The 14,927-nt window shown below is 42.2% G+C and overlaps 1 protein-coding gene across 4 annotated transcripts; it reads right to left on the bottom strand.

Moving 5' to 3' along the window:
- Positions 1-530: 530 nt before the first annotated feature.
- ankrd49 (ankyrin repeat domain 49) lies at positions 531-14,228 on the bottom strand. 4 transcript variants are annotated; one of them, XM_036933477.2, is made up of 4 exons: positions 14,124-14,197; positions 13,221-13,273; positions 5,284-5,536; positions 531-3,779 (listed from the first exon to the last, which is right to left on the bottom strand). In XM_036933477.2, the coding sequence occupies exons 3-4, from the start codon at positions 5,491-5,493 to the stop codon at positions 3,312-3,314; spliced, it is 678 nt and encodes a 225-aa protein (XP_036789372.1). In that variant the 5' UTR covers positions 5,494-5,536; positions 13,221-13,273; positions 14,124-14,197; the 3' UTR covers positions 531-3,311. The 4 variants fall into 4 exon arrangements, with proteins under 4 accessions (XP_036789372.1, XP_090043366.1, XP_036789370.1 ...); XM_090187240.1 differs by having other exon boundaries at positions 5,284-5,533; XM_036933475.2 differs by lacking the exon at positions 13,221-13,273 and having other exon boundaries at positions 5,284-5,533; positions 14,124-14,228.
- Positions 14,229-14,927: the final 699 nt, after the last annotated feature.

Here is a 14,927-nt window from a genome sequence, read left to right as displayed (position 1 = left end):
TAACCATTTGTGGGGAATTACTTATTTTTTTAAACTGACCCAAGATCAGCATCTAGGGACAACTTCTCTGCTCTCACACAGAAACACACAGGTGTCAAATAGCCATTGTGTGTATCTGTGAAGCCTTACTTCAACAGCAACAGTGTATACACTAGGCCCAAAATGGAAGAAAACTGACAAAAATAGGGATCTACTATCTTAACTTGTCCATCAAGAAACACTAGTTTTCTATTGCAAAACATTTTGGTACAGTGTGCCCTAATTAATATGACCCGGGGTCCGTTAGACTGCAACTGCTCGATTCCAAATCCATTTTCAGTCCCTATCCCCCTAGTGCCCAGGCATTTGAAAGGCTAATGGACTGTAGGTACAAACAATCCTTTTTACATAAATACCCAAGGGCTAGGTTTGGGTGTGTGCGTGCGTGTGTGTGTGGGAGGAAACAGGACAGTGTGAGTATTTTAACATGGCTGCGCCCACATATGTACCGCAGCACAGCAGACTCTCCCAGTTCCCATGACAACAGGTAAGTCACTCAGATCTTCTTTACTTGCTACTTTGTGCACGGCATGTACAATTATCATACTTAAAAAAAAAAAGACAGAACAATTATCTTGCGATTGAACAACAACATTTGCATAAATAAAATCAGCCTCGTCTCAGACATTGACGGAGCAGTGGAAAGGTTTTGAAGACATTCTGCTTAAAGGGAGACTGACTGAACACAATGACTCTGCGTGTGTTTTTCTGGTGCTCATTATGAATACATAAGATTTGGGTCTTGGCGGTGTGGTTCGATGTGGGTGTGTTATGTTTGTGTTTTGTCCCTCCCGAGTCACCGTAGCAACAACGGTCACTCACTTCCTCCAAATAGTCAGAATTAATCTAAGATAAATCAAGAAATCTGTAATAAATTGACATTTTTGCCAATGTCTTAATAGCACAATTTTACATCTAGCTAAGCTGTTTGGTGCAGTACTTCTCAAGTAAAAAAATGTGCATGAAAAACTAGTCGGTGCCTTGCATACAGTTTATTTGTCAATGAAGCTAGTAGTAGCTAGCATGCACATTAAGCTGCCAGGCCACGTTAGCTAAATAAGCTTATAAAGTCACTTGCGATAAGCGATGTGTGCGCTTCGTTGCTGTTTTGTTTTATTTACAACTTTCTCACTATCCAGTGTGTCTGTCTGACAGTGTTTGATAGCGAATCATGATACAAAACAGGTCACGGCGGGACACAAGACGCTCGCAAATGGAATTTTGACAAGTGGCAGTGCATCATCTCAATTCTCATTTTGCCCAAAAATGTGGCATACTCGAGTGATCACTATCAAAAACATCAGCAATTGGCCACCCCAATAAAGGGCTTAGAGGCCAAATGTTCTTTCAGCAACATAAAACTGGCGCCGTGTTGTCTTATGTAAACAGGTCTGTGGCGCTGCGTAATGGGCAAGGCTGTCTCAATAGCCGTGCTCGAGAGCATCAAATCCATGATGCATTGTGGTGACTGATCTACAAATAATAATGAGTAGTTATTTATGCTGCTAAATGATTTGTAGATCAGTCGGCAGTTGCTTGCACTGTCGTCTGCAAATGTCGAACAAGCCCAATGTCTCTAGGTTCTGGCTGCTATGATTGGATAGAGCGCAGTCAGCACAGCCGTTTCTCTGGGCATGACAATTCTACCATCTTGTGTTAGTGAGAAAGTGGGCAACATTGTAATCCAAGCCCAACCCTCATGTAAGTCATGACGAACTCCATTACACAAATCTCACAAAACTCTGTTTTGGAATATACTGGCTTATATGACCAAAATGATCCTACTTACACTTCAGTCAATTTTGGCACAAACAAATGTTTGGCTAATATTGATGCTACATAGGCTGTTTTTAACCTTTTTAATCTGAGAAGTTGGTTATTAGATTCAGTTGTGCTTTAACGTTTTGTGGGTAGCCTAATATGGTATCTTAGCAATTAGAAGTAAAACTGTCACACTCAAAGTTGACCCTCAGAGTAGGGTGAAGTTGCCCCTACACACTGATCTTGGGTCAATTTCGCATTTACCCCAATAATGGGTAAATTAGGATAGAGGAAGGGGAAGCTGATCCTAGCTCTGTACATAGGGGTAAGCGTCAACGCCGGAGCATCGACTCTCCTTCTGCTTACCTCTAGTGACATCTTGATGACCATACTTCTATCCTTTGTAGCACGGCTGGATAGTGACAGGTCTGACAACCCATTTTAGCGCAAAATCAAGGTGATTTTTTATCAAAAACAACCAGAAGTTACAAAAACATGGCAGGGCACTTTATCCCAAGCGAGTTTGAAGCTGGGCATAGACACACTTCAGACATCTTCCCATGGACATCCCAGAGGCAAAACAAACATTTGAAAATGAACGCGGTTCTGAATAATATCCTCAGGTTGTGTTTGGTAAGCGCTATCAAAATGGCGGCCATTATTTGTAAAGGGAGATGGGACATTCAAACGTCGCTAAAGATTTAGACTGATTTGATTTTTATTTCTACAGCGAGCACGGATGACACTTGGATGACTAACAAATTAGCTGTAGAATTAGCATAGAATTTGAATAAATCATGACACATCTAAAATGGCCACAACGCTCAACAATCAATTCATTAAATGAGATGAATACACCCCCAATGCTCAGAGACCAATGAGAAACATTACTCCAGCACACACACAATTTAGCCTGGAACCCAGACTGATCTGCTTCATTTCACAATATTAGTCATACCACCGCTGAAACCCATTTGAGCCTACGTCTGTAATGACGGGCATTATTAAAAAAAAAATAATTAAGTCAGCAATTGGATCACCTTCACCCAATCACAAGATGAACTAATCCAAAGTACAGTCTGACCATGTGGGTTTCCATGCTAAAAATCACCCATAGTATCTGAGGATGCTAATTGGATCACTTATTTTCAACCCATTCCAAGTACCCGGCTATTAGGGTCTGCATCCCAAATGGCACCCTATTCCCTTACACAGTGCACTAGTTTTGACCAGGACCCAAAAGTAGTGCACTATGTACAGAATATGTTGCCATTTGGGACTCAAGACAAAAAGCATACAGAGAATATATGAGATAAGCTGTCATCATATTGAGAATTGAGGTTTCCTCCCAGGACTGCAAAGAAAGACTATGTGGTGGTGTACGTGACTGTTCACAAGACACTTCTTGGAACACTGTCTTGTCTTCCATGAAGGCCCCTGGGTAGAGGGAAAGAAGAGCTGATGTACGTGTGTGTGTGTGAAGGGGAGGGGAGGGGGGGGGGGGGGGGGGGTCACCGGGGAGACCGCACACTGTTACAGTCCTCAACCATCTCAAACAGGAAGTGATGCGGTCCACTTCGGCGTGCGATTTCACTAGCCGTCTCCCTGCTATTGCTCTGAAGCTCCGCCTTGATGTGGCGCTGCGATAGGAGGAACTCCAGTGTGTGGGCGGAGCCCGGTCCAGGGTAGGAGGCAGCTAGATGGAGCGCTGTGAGGCCGCCGTTCGTCTGGGCGTTCAACTCCGCCCCTTGGCGCAACAGGAGGGACGCAGTGGCAACTTGGCCCCAGCGACAGGCACTGTGTAGGGGCGTCCAGCCGTCGGCAGTGCGGGAGTTAACTTCGGTGCCCGCTGCCAACAGGGTAGAGGCCGTGGCGGCGTGACCTCCGTAGGCCGCACGGTGCAGCGGAGTATAGCCGTCCTCGTCCTGGCAATGCGCAAGCAAGGGGTCGACCGAGAGCAGCCGCTTCACCGTTGGCAGCTTAAAGTGGCAGAGAGAGAGAATATTTGCATTTTAACTGACCTTTATGGAACTCTTCAACATGTCATGAAATAGCCGAAAGGCAGATGCATTTCATGAAGAATCTAAAAGCAAGGCCAGAAAAATAGAGATAAAACCCCACCCTGGCCCCTGTTATTGCCTCTGGATCCACAGAGAGAGATGGAGATGTAAAGTTATTTCTGCACGGGTTTGACAGGGGGAACAAACAAGAGCTCTAGGGGATTATCTTTCTTCCCCCCTTCCTTCCATTTATTAAAATCTCCCTAACTCTTGATACCAGTGAGACACATCATGACACTCACCCACACACAAGGACACACAAAGTAATCAGAGGCTTTCTGTGCTGTTCTGTTCCAATCTTAAGCAGTGATCAGACGTCTAAACGGAGACGCATTCATTATACTCTCACAGCTCATTCACTGTTGATTTGAACAAACATTTCTAGAAATATTGGCCCATGATATCAAACTCTTCCAGTGACGTCTCATGGTAGGCTGTGGTAAGCAAAATAGGTCAACTTTGAGCACCGGATTTGCAACAGAAAGATGTTTGACGAGACGCCAATTTCACAACAATTTGGCCCTGGAGGACCAGCTCCAGGATGGTCGGTTCAACACCAAATCTTGTTGTACGCTTTTAATAAAAAAGCTTTTCACGTTCACAAGTCTCTCTGGGTAAATTGCAAATCAATAATTTCAAATTCATCCATACTCAACTACCCTACATTATAGTGACTTTATGTCTACATGTCCCTTCCCTTGATCTTGGACACATGCCTTGACAAGACCAAAGAGCCAGGAAGTTAGTCCAGGACATGGGAGCGAAGGTAAAAGTGCTGGGTCGTATTCACAACACATCAAAGAAATAAATAATGTTTTGACAAAAACTGGGAGGGACTACCTGAACTTATTTTAGTTGAAAAAAAGTTAGTTGCAAAACGTTTTGCTTCAGTGTGCCATATGTCTGCAGCAGAGGGACAAGAGAGAGGCATGAGAAAACAAGTCCTGATCAGGAAAACAGATCGTTTCCCTATTTAAAAAGAAGATGGAGAAGAAGCTATGAAGGAAAAATACTGGAGTTTTGGTGCCGGTACAGCCAACTAGCGCAAAAATTATACTGCGATATTGCCAAAAACTTTTTTCATCAAGAATAATATACCGATATTTAACTGTATCGACCCCCCCCCCGACCCCCCCCGACCACTTCTTCACATGCACACACATACACACGTTCAGATGACTTTTAGTTTCCAACTGGTACTTTGGAGCCTGGTTGGTGCTCAGTGCAGGATAGGTGAGCAATATGTTAGGAACATCAAATCCCAATTAAACCACAGTATATCAAATCACAATACATATAGAATCGTCAGAATCGCAATACATATAAATCGGCACCTAAGTCTCATGACAACATTGTATCGTGAGTTCCCTGGTGATTCCCAACCCTAGTGAGAAGGTGTGTGTAGTTTGCATGTCACACTCACTCTGTTATTCTCTGCCGCCCACAGCATTAGCTCCTCCGGTCGGTCTTTCAGCTTCTCCTCCTTCTGCTGACACCACTCTTCACTCCTTTCCCCCTCCTCCTCTTCCTCTCCTTCGTCTCCCGGCCAGAGGCTGCATGCTCCGCGGGGGATCAGGTGGTCGTGGGTCTTCAGCAGTTCCAGCTGGTTAAAGCTCTCTGGGAACTCCTCCATCCTGTACTAACTGCCCATGCACACTCAGTCTACTCAGAATCTGCTGACATAGAGAGGAGATATTGGGTAATTGATATTAATTATCAACAACTTAATTCACTTAGGAGAGAGAGAGAACAATACATCAATATTTAAATGTAGTCTACTGCGAGAAAGACCGACAGCTACTTTTTATTAAGGGATGCGATTTGACTGATCAACACTATATACTGAACAAAAATATAAAACCGTAACATGTAAAGTGTTGGTCCCCTGTTTCACGAGCGGAAATAAAAGATCAGAGATTTCACGTTGAATAAATGAATGTGAAAAAAAATAATGGTATTTCAGAATGTGGACATACTCGATATTTGACACGATAAGGAGGATAATGACTCCAAGATGTCTGTATTATGTACGGTTCACAGATCATAGAGTATTACAGGAGGCATGTACATGTCTAAAAAGGGCCTAAAATGGCCACTTTCATCATGATTTCCCCCAAAAATAGTTTGTGAAACAAAACTTCAAATGAAGTTACTTCCAATTAAGTTACTATGTGAGAATTGCCAGAACAATCGGAGTTACCAAAAATATTTTTAGAGACTACTCTGGTGTGGAATCACAATATTCATTCTAAGTCATTTGTCCCCTTTTGATGTTAGGGATAGGCCCCTGTAATCATGGAAATGTTGCATTGAGAGATGGGAAGTGGAGAGAGAAGATTGTACAGTCATTAAGCATTAGCAACTTGATTACTGAAGTAGTGTGTGAGAGAGAAAAAGATCAAGAGAGGAAAGAGAGGAGATACAACAACTTAGAGAGAGAACTCTGCACTTGACATAATTATGATTTTAGACCAAGATTACTGAAGGTGTGTGTGAGAATGAGAGAGAGCGAGGAGACAATACATCAATATACTTAAACAAATCAACAACTTAATTATGGTACTGTGAGAAAGACCAACTGCTAGAACAAAAAAAAAATATGGTCCTCGTGAGAAATTTCATGCCAGCGTAGCCTAAAATATTTTTGATATCTCCGGTTGTTCCCGGCAATTCTCACATAGAAACTTCATTGGGAGGAAGGAGGTCTGACAATTTTCGGGAACAAAATAAATATATATAAAAATGTAGTTTCATTGAGGGATATTATTTTTGACGATATCGTATTATATTATTTTTTACAATATCACAATATTATTTTTGAGCTAGTCAGCTGTACCTTCGAAACTTATTCTCCATCTTTTTAATAAGGGAGCCAATTTGACTGATCAAAACGAATTTTCTCATGGCTGTCTTGTCCCTCGGGAGCTGACATATGGTGAGCAATATGTTTGGAACATCTAATTGCAATAGAAATCACAGTATTGAATCGTAATACATACTGTATAGAATTGTGAGAATCGTAATATAGTGTCGGCACATAAGTATCGTGATAATAGTGTGAGGTCCCTGGCAATTTGTATCAAACTTTTTTTTATCATGATGAAAGTGGCACTTTTTAGACCTAAACTTGGCTCCTGTAAAGACCTATGATCTGTCAACTGTACATGATACAGACAACATTTTGGCGTCATGATACTCCATATTTTAGAGCATACTCCTTATAGTATGTCTTGATTCTGAAATTAAAGTGAACAATTTTTTCAACATTAAAAATATGAATAGTAATATTTCAAAACTAGCTGTTTGATTTTGTTAAATTTGAAGACATTGTTTGGAACAATATACTCTACAAGTACATCTCATTTCCAGAGTGGGCTCTCTGCTAAAACTGAAGGTATGATCAATTTATGAGCAACCACCACACACTAGGGTCGAGGTCAAGTTATGGGAGAAGGAACAGTTTATTGACAGTTATTTTCCTGCCTAGCAACAGATATGTAATGTTTAGAGAGGAGGAGATTCCACCCCAATACATATATAGTGGGTCAAAAAAGTATTTAGTCAGCCACCAAATTGTGCAAGTTCTTCCACTTAAAAAGATGAGGCCTGTAATTTTCATCATAGGTATACTTCAACTATGAAAAAATCCTGAAAATCACATTGTAAGATTTTTAATGAAGTTATTTGCAAATTAAGGTGGAAAATAAGTATTTGGTCAATAACAAAAGTTTATCTCAATACTTTGTTATGTACCCTTTGTTGGCAATGACAGAGGTCAAACGTTTTCTGTAAGTCTTGGCCCATTCCTCCATGCAGATCTCCTCTAGAGCAGTGATGTTTTGGGGCTGTTGCTGGGCAACACGGACTTTCAACTCCCTCCAAAGATTTTCTATGGGGTTGAGATCTGGAGACTGGCTAGGCCACTCCAGGACCTTGAAATAATTCTTAGGAAGCCACTCCTTCATTGCCCGGGCGGTGTGTTTAGGATCATTGTCATGCTGAAAGACCCAGCCACGTTTCATCTTCAATGCCCTTGCTGATGAAAGGAGGTTTTCACTCAAAATCTCACGATACATGGCCCCATTCATTCTTTCCTTTACACGGATCAGTCGTCCTGGTCCCTTTGCAGAAAAACAGCCCCAAAGCATGAGGTTTCCACCCCCATGCTTCACAGTAGGCATGGTGTTCTTTGGATGCAACTCAGCATTCTTTGTCCTCCAAAACATGACGAGTTGAGTTTTTACCAAAAAGTTATATTTTGGTTTCATCTGACATTCTCCCAATCTTTTTCTGGATCATCCAAATGCTCTCCAGCAAACTTCAAACGGGCCTGGACATGTACTGGCTTAAGCAGGGGAACACATCTGGCGCTGCAGGATTTGAGTCCCTGGCGGCGTAGTGAGTTACTGATGGTAGGCTTTGTTACTTTGGTCCCAGCTCTCTGCAGGTCCCCCCGTGTGGTTCTGGGATTTTTGCTCACCGTTCTTGTGATCATTTTGACCCCACGGGGTGAGATCTTGCGTGGAGCCCCAGATCGAGGGAGATTATCAGTGGTCTCGTATGTCTTCCATTTCCTAATAATTGCTCCCAGAGTTGATTTCTTCAAACCAAGCTGCTTACCTATTGCAGATTCAGTCTTCCCAGCCTGGTGCAGGTCTACAATTTTGTTTCTGGTGTCCTTTGACAGCTCTTTGGTCTTGGCCAGAGTAGAGTTTGGAGTGTGACTGTTTGAGGTTGTGGACAGGTGTCTTTTAAACTGATAACAAGTTGAAACAGGTGCCATTAATACAGGTAACGAGTGGAGGACAGAGGAGCCTCTTAAAGAAGACGTTACAGGTCTGTGAGAGCCAGAAATCTTACTTGTTTGTAGGTGACCAAATACTTATTTTCCACCATAATTTGCAAATAAATTCATTAAAAATTCTACAATGTGATTTTCTGGATTTTTTTCTTCTCATTTTGTCTGTCATAGTTGAAGTGAACCTATGATGAAAATTGCAGGCTTCTCATCTCATCTCATCAAGTCAGAGAACGTGCACAATTGGTGGCTGACTAAATACTTTTTTGCCCCTCTGTGTGTGTGTGTGTGTGTATATATCACCATTGGTGGAGCCATGTTTTTGTCTGTTCAACTGTTAGATCCTTTGGGGTGAATAAACTTGATTTAAGCTTTCATAGTGTCCGTCAAGTTCGTACTCTGATATTTAGAATCTAACAATATCGAAAAAAATAGGCCAAATTAGGGTCGTTTTTAGATATTCATATTTATAATGTTGAACCCATTTCTGAATATTTGTATTTCAGAATCTAGACATAATCCATATTTGAGAGAACACTAAGGAGTATGATGACACCAAAATGCTGTCCGTCTCATCAACGGTTTCACAGATCATAGAGCAAGGGGTTGCACGTTTTGTTTTTGGCCCTAGCACATCACAGCTGATTAATAATAATACAATTAAAATGAAATACCTATAATAAAATAAACTAATCATCAAGCTTTGATCATTTGAATCAGCTGTGTAGTGTTAGGGCAAACACCAAAACGTGCACCCCTTGAGGCCCCAAGTTTGAGAAACACTGTCATGGGGTCTTACTACAGGAGGCATAGGATTAAAAAGGGCCTAAAATTGACAGTTTTATCATGATTTCCCAAAATGTGATACTAGTTTAAAAAGCATGTCAAACATCCTTCCTCCTAAGAAGTTACTACGTGAGAATTGCCAGAACAATCTGGGATACAAAAAAATATTTTCACACTATGCTGGTGCGAAATCACACTATTCATTCAAAGTAATTTGTCCCCTTTTGATGTTAGGGATAGACCATTGTAGTCATGGAAATGTTGCATTGAGAGATGGGAAGAAAAGATAGTCATTCAGCATTAACAACATGATTACTGAGCGAGACAGACACTAAAGATATAGCCTAGGCCATGTTTGGGTAATTTGTCCCTATATGATGTTATCATGGAAATGTACCAATAACATATTCAGGGTAGTCTAGTCTAAATATCTGAGTTTTTCCCAAATGAAGTCAAATGGAAATGAAAGCATATTATGTCAAAAAGCCTGGCCTATCAGATTAGGGTATTTTAGGGTCTAAATCATGAATCCCCATGTGAAGCTAGCCAGAAGGATTAGACACACAATACTGTGTGTGTTCGTAAATTCCCTCTAGCTATCTACTCGGATATCAGTGCACTCTCGTTCGAGCAGGGTTGCCACGTCAGCAGTTTTCCCATATTTGGGCAACTTTGAAAACTATGTCGCAGGTGAAAATGTATTGGACGCGGGTTTTGGGGCTACTTCTAACCTGTTGGGGCTAGGGGGCAGCATTTTCACTTTTGGATGAAAGGGGTTCCCAGAGTAAACTGCCTCCTACTCTTTCCCAGATGGGAATATATGCATATTATTATTATTACTGATGGATAGAAAACACTGAAGTTTCTAAAACTGTTTGAATTATGTCTGTGAGTATAAGAGAACTCATATGGCAGACAAAAAAACCTGATAAGAAATCCAAACAGAGCACTCTCGTTCGAGCAGGGTTGCCACGTCAGCAGTTTCCCATATTTGGGCAACTTTGAAAACTATGTTGTGGGTGAAAATGTATTGGACGCGGGTTTTGGGGCTACTTCTAAGGTGCAGCGCGGCCGAAATGGCATTTCTCTTAAAATATATAGATATTTCACTGAGACCTGCTGCTGACTATCAGGCAGTGAGTGAGTGAGTGAGTGGTGGGGAGGGCTGTGCGTGAGAGAGCACTGCAGCAGGCAGCTGAGCCCACTATTGGCTGAGTCACTTGAGTGAGAGGAGACAGAGCAGCAAGCGCGCACGTCGTGACAACTTTTTACCAGTTGTCGGTAGGCCATTTAGATTGTCATTATGGAGACACCTATTTTTAAACATTAACACGCTAGAACTGATACGCATAAAAAAAATGGCGCCAAAGCACTGGATAAAGACTTTGGGAGCACAAAAAAGTTATTTTTCATGCCTTTCAAATCAAATTTTATTGGTCACATACACATTTTTTGCAGATGTTATAGCGGGTATAGAGAAATACTTACGTTCCTAGCTCCAACAGTTCAGTAGTATCTAACAATTCACAAAAATACAAACAAATCTAAAAGTAAAAGAATGGAATTAAGAAATATATAAATATTAGGAAGAGCAATGTCAGAGTGGCATTGACAAATACAGAACAATAGAATACAATATATACATATGAGATGAGTAAAGCAGTATGTAAACATTATAGTGACTAGTGTTCCATTATTAAAGTGGCCATTGATTCCATGTCTATAATATATGGGGTAGCAGCCTCTAAGGTGCAGGGTTGAGTAGCCGGGTGGTAGCCGGCTAGTGATGGCTATTTAACAGTCTAATGGCCTTGAGATTGAAAAACAGCTTCTGTCTCTCAGTCCCATCTTTGATGCACCTGTACTGACCTTGCCTTCTAGCAGGGTGAACAGGCCTTGGCTGGGGTGGTTTATGTCCTTGATTATCATTTTGGCCTTCCTGTGACATCGGGTGCTGTAGGTGTCCTGGAGGGAAGGCAGTGTGCCCCCGGTGAGGCATTGGGCAGACTGCACCATCCTCTGGAGAGCCCTGTGGTTGCAGGCGGTGCAGTTTCCGTACCAGGCGGTGATACAGCCAGACAGGATGCTCTCAATTGTGCATCTGTAAAAGTTTGAGGGCCTTAGGGGCCAAGCCGAAGTTCTTCAGCCTGTTGAAGTTGAACAGGTGCTGTTGCGCCTTTGTCACCACACTGTCTGTGTGAGTGGACCATTTCAGATTGTCAGTGATATGTACGATGAGGAACTTGAAGCTTTCCACCTTCTCCACTGTGGTCCCGTCGATGTGAATAGGGGCGTTATTTTGCTGTCACCACTCCGCCAGGGCCCTCACCTCCTCCCTGTAGGCGGTCTCGTCATCGTTGGTAACCAGGCTTACTACCGAGTGTCATCTGCAAATTTGATGCTTGAGTTGGAGGCGTGCGTGGCCACACAGTCATGGTAGAACAGGGAGTACAGGAAGGATATGAGCACACACCCTTGTGGGGTCACTGTGTTGAGGATAAGCGAAGTGAAGATGTTGTTTCCTACCTTCACCACCTGGGGGCGGCCCATCAGGAACTCCAGGACCCAGTTGCACAGGGCAGGGTTCAAACCCAGGCCCCCCGAGGTTAATAATGAGCGTGGAGGGTACTATGGTGTTGAAGGCTGAGCTTTATTCAATGAACAGCATTCTTACATAGGTATTCCTCTTGACCAGATGGGAAAGGGCGGTGTACAATGCGATGGCAATTGCATTGTCTGTGGATCTATTGGGGCGGTCAGCAAATTGAAGTGGGTGTCAGGTAAGGCAGAGGTGATATGATTCTTAACTAGCCTCTCAAAGCACTTCATGATGACCGAAGTGAATGCTAAGGGGCAATAGTCATTTAGTTCAGTAACCTTTGCTTTCTTGTGTACAGGAACAATGGTGGACATCTTGAAGCAAGTGGGGACAGCACCTGAGATAGGGAGATTGAATATGTCCCTTAATACTCCAGCCAGCTGGTGTGAGCATGCTCTGAGGACATGGCTAGGGTTGCCATCCTGGCCAGCAGCCTTGGGAGGGTTAACACGCTTAAATGTCTAACCTCATAAGAATGAGAGCAGGCCGTGTCGATGGCACGGTTATTCTCAAAGCGGTGTAGAAGGTGTTTAACTTGTCCAGGAGCAAGGCGCCGGCATCCACGGTGATCGAGTGTTTTACCAGAGCGAGTACTACAATCAATGTGTTGATAGAACTTTGGTAGCATTTCCCTCAAATTTGGTTTGTTAAAATCCCCAGTTACAATTAATGTAGCCTCAGGATACATGGCTTCCAGTTTGCATAATGTCCAGTGTAGTTCGTTGAGGGCCGTTGTGGTATCAGCTTGAGGGGGAATATACACAGCTGTGACTATAATCAAAGAGAATTCTCTTGGGAGGTATATGGTCGCCATTTGATTGTGATGTACTCTAGGTCGGGTGAACAAAAGGACCTGGGTTTCTGTATGTTATCACACCATGGGTAGTTATTCATTAAATATACACCCCCGCCCTTCTTCTCTGATAGTTCTTTATTCCTGTCTGCGTACTGTACTGAGAACCCAGCTGGATGTATGAACGGGACAGTATATCCCAAGAGAGCCATGATTCCGTGAAACAAAGTATATTACAGTCCCTGATGCCTCTCTGGAAGGAGATCCTCGCCCTGAGCTTGTCTACTTTATTATCCAGAGACTGAACATTAGACAGTAATATACTCAGAATCAGTGGACTGTGTGCATGCCTCCTGAGTCAGGCTTCAAGTCCACTCCAAATACCTCTTCTCCACTTGCAGCGTCTTGGGGTAGCCTCTGGGATAAGTTCAATTTTCCTGGGGGGTACGAACAAAGGATCCAATTTGGGAAAGTTGTATTCCTGGTCATAATGCTGTTGAGTTATCGCCGCACTGATTTCCAAAATGTATTTCCAGCTGTATGTAATAACACAAAAAACATTCTGGGCTAATAATGTAAACTAAATACTACAAAGTTGCATAGGAGCTAGAAGCAGAGCTGCCAAGTCTGTCTGCGACATTTCGCCTTTTGGGCGGGTTTTGAGTGGTCATTGCACTACAAATATCAGTTACACCTGACAACCGTGCATCTGAGTATGCCAGAGCGCAGAATAACTAATGAATTTACAAATGCGGCATAAAAAAAACTCAGTTATTGCCAGCAGCACAGTTACAGCCACCGACGCTCTAGATAACATGAACACTGCCTAACCAGTTCTGCTTGAGCGAGTAAAATGGTCAGAGTGAGTTGTTCTCTTGTTTGTGTCTGGAAGTACTATAGCTAACAAGCTAGCGAACGTTAGCTTGAGTGCGGTTGTGAGGTCAGAATGCTCGGATCAACTCTACTCCTCGGCCAGTGTCTGCTCCGACACGGACAATCTCATAAAGCTCTAAATTTACGAACGGCCAAAGCGCACTCCAGAGTGAATTTACTTATCACCCAATGATTCTAATTCAAAGCATGGTCGTAATAATAGCAGTAAGTATCGTTCCTTGTTAGTTTAACAAGAGAGCAAGACCGTTAACGTTAGTAGTCAAGAAGAAAGCATGAGCTACAACATTTAGAGCCTCGAATGGACAGTGATAGCTCGTAGATGACAACTCTGATATTCGAAAGTTGCTATACCAAAAACAAAGCTTAAAACCTTACAAATACGACTTGACTTACTGTGGTAGTAGCTTTCAACAAAACCCTCATCGAACAGCACTTTACCCCTTTTCCGGGTTTCTCTGGGATATGTCGTCAGTATTTGTTGCATCTAGCGTTTTTGTGCAGAGCGATTTTTAACATATAAAACTACATTTCCCATAACCACTTCGTAGCACGTGCTAGGAAGTAGAAACACAACTGTGGTGATGTTCCATGTCGTCTATCGAGTATTTGCGCTGCGCAAGTTAAAGCCAGACAGAAGCCCCAACAATGACATTCATAGATTATATATATTTTTTTTAGATATGTGCTTTTTCATTCATCACTCGTATAAAACAAACTACAACCAAATGCAGAACACTGTACCAGCATATCAGACATGTAGACTAAGTTGTTGTTGTATACTTTATATCATTACCCTTATAATGATCATAGTTTAATGGAAATAAAATTATTGAAATATTTAATTTAACATAATTAGTAATTAAATGTAACAATACTAACTAGCCTGCATTGAGTGTGTGGGTAGGTTTGTGTGTCTATTTGCTAAAGCTGGGTAAATGTGCTAAAAAACCCAGTGTTTGCATTCCGTGTCTTTCAAAGCTGTCACAGAGGCTGGATATACCTATTAGTCAAAGGGTGTTTTCAGTGTGGAGAAATGTTCAGAATATTACAGAAATAAATGTAATTTTCCCTAATATACATGACAGACAATCTTGTTGGTTATACACATTTACAGCTGAACGTTCTGCAGCCTAACGTTACACCCTCCCGATCCAACCCATAGAGTTACAGATTGCAGTGAACTTCCCTTTCCCCAGA

This window comes from Oncorhynchus mykiss, chromosome 10 (genome assembly GCF_057628025.1).
Source record: "Oncorhynchus mykiss isolate SJ-2025 chromosome 10, ASM5762802v1, whole genome shotgun sequence".
NCBI classification, from domain to species: Eukaryota; Metazoa; Chordata; class Actinopteri; order Salmoniformes; family Salmonidae; genus Oncorhynchus; species Oncorhynchus mykiss.
Note: the sequence above shows the minus strand (reverse complement) of the source record. Positions and strands in the feature narration are given on the sequence as shown.

Bases quoted from the DNA above. Each gene is read 5' to 3' on its own strand.
- ankrd49 (XM_036933475.2), bottom strand. From the start codon at position 5,493: ATGGAGGAGTTCCCAGAGAGCTTTAACCAGCTGGAACTGCTGAAGACC. The intron at 3,780-5,283 runs GTGAGTGTGACA...TGCCACTTTAAG, and splicing joins GGGCGGCAGAGAATAACAGA to CTGCCAACGGTGAAGCGGCT.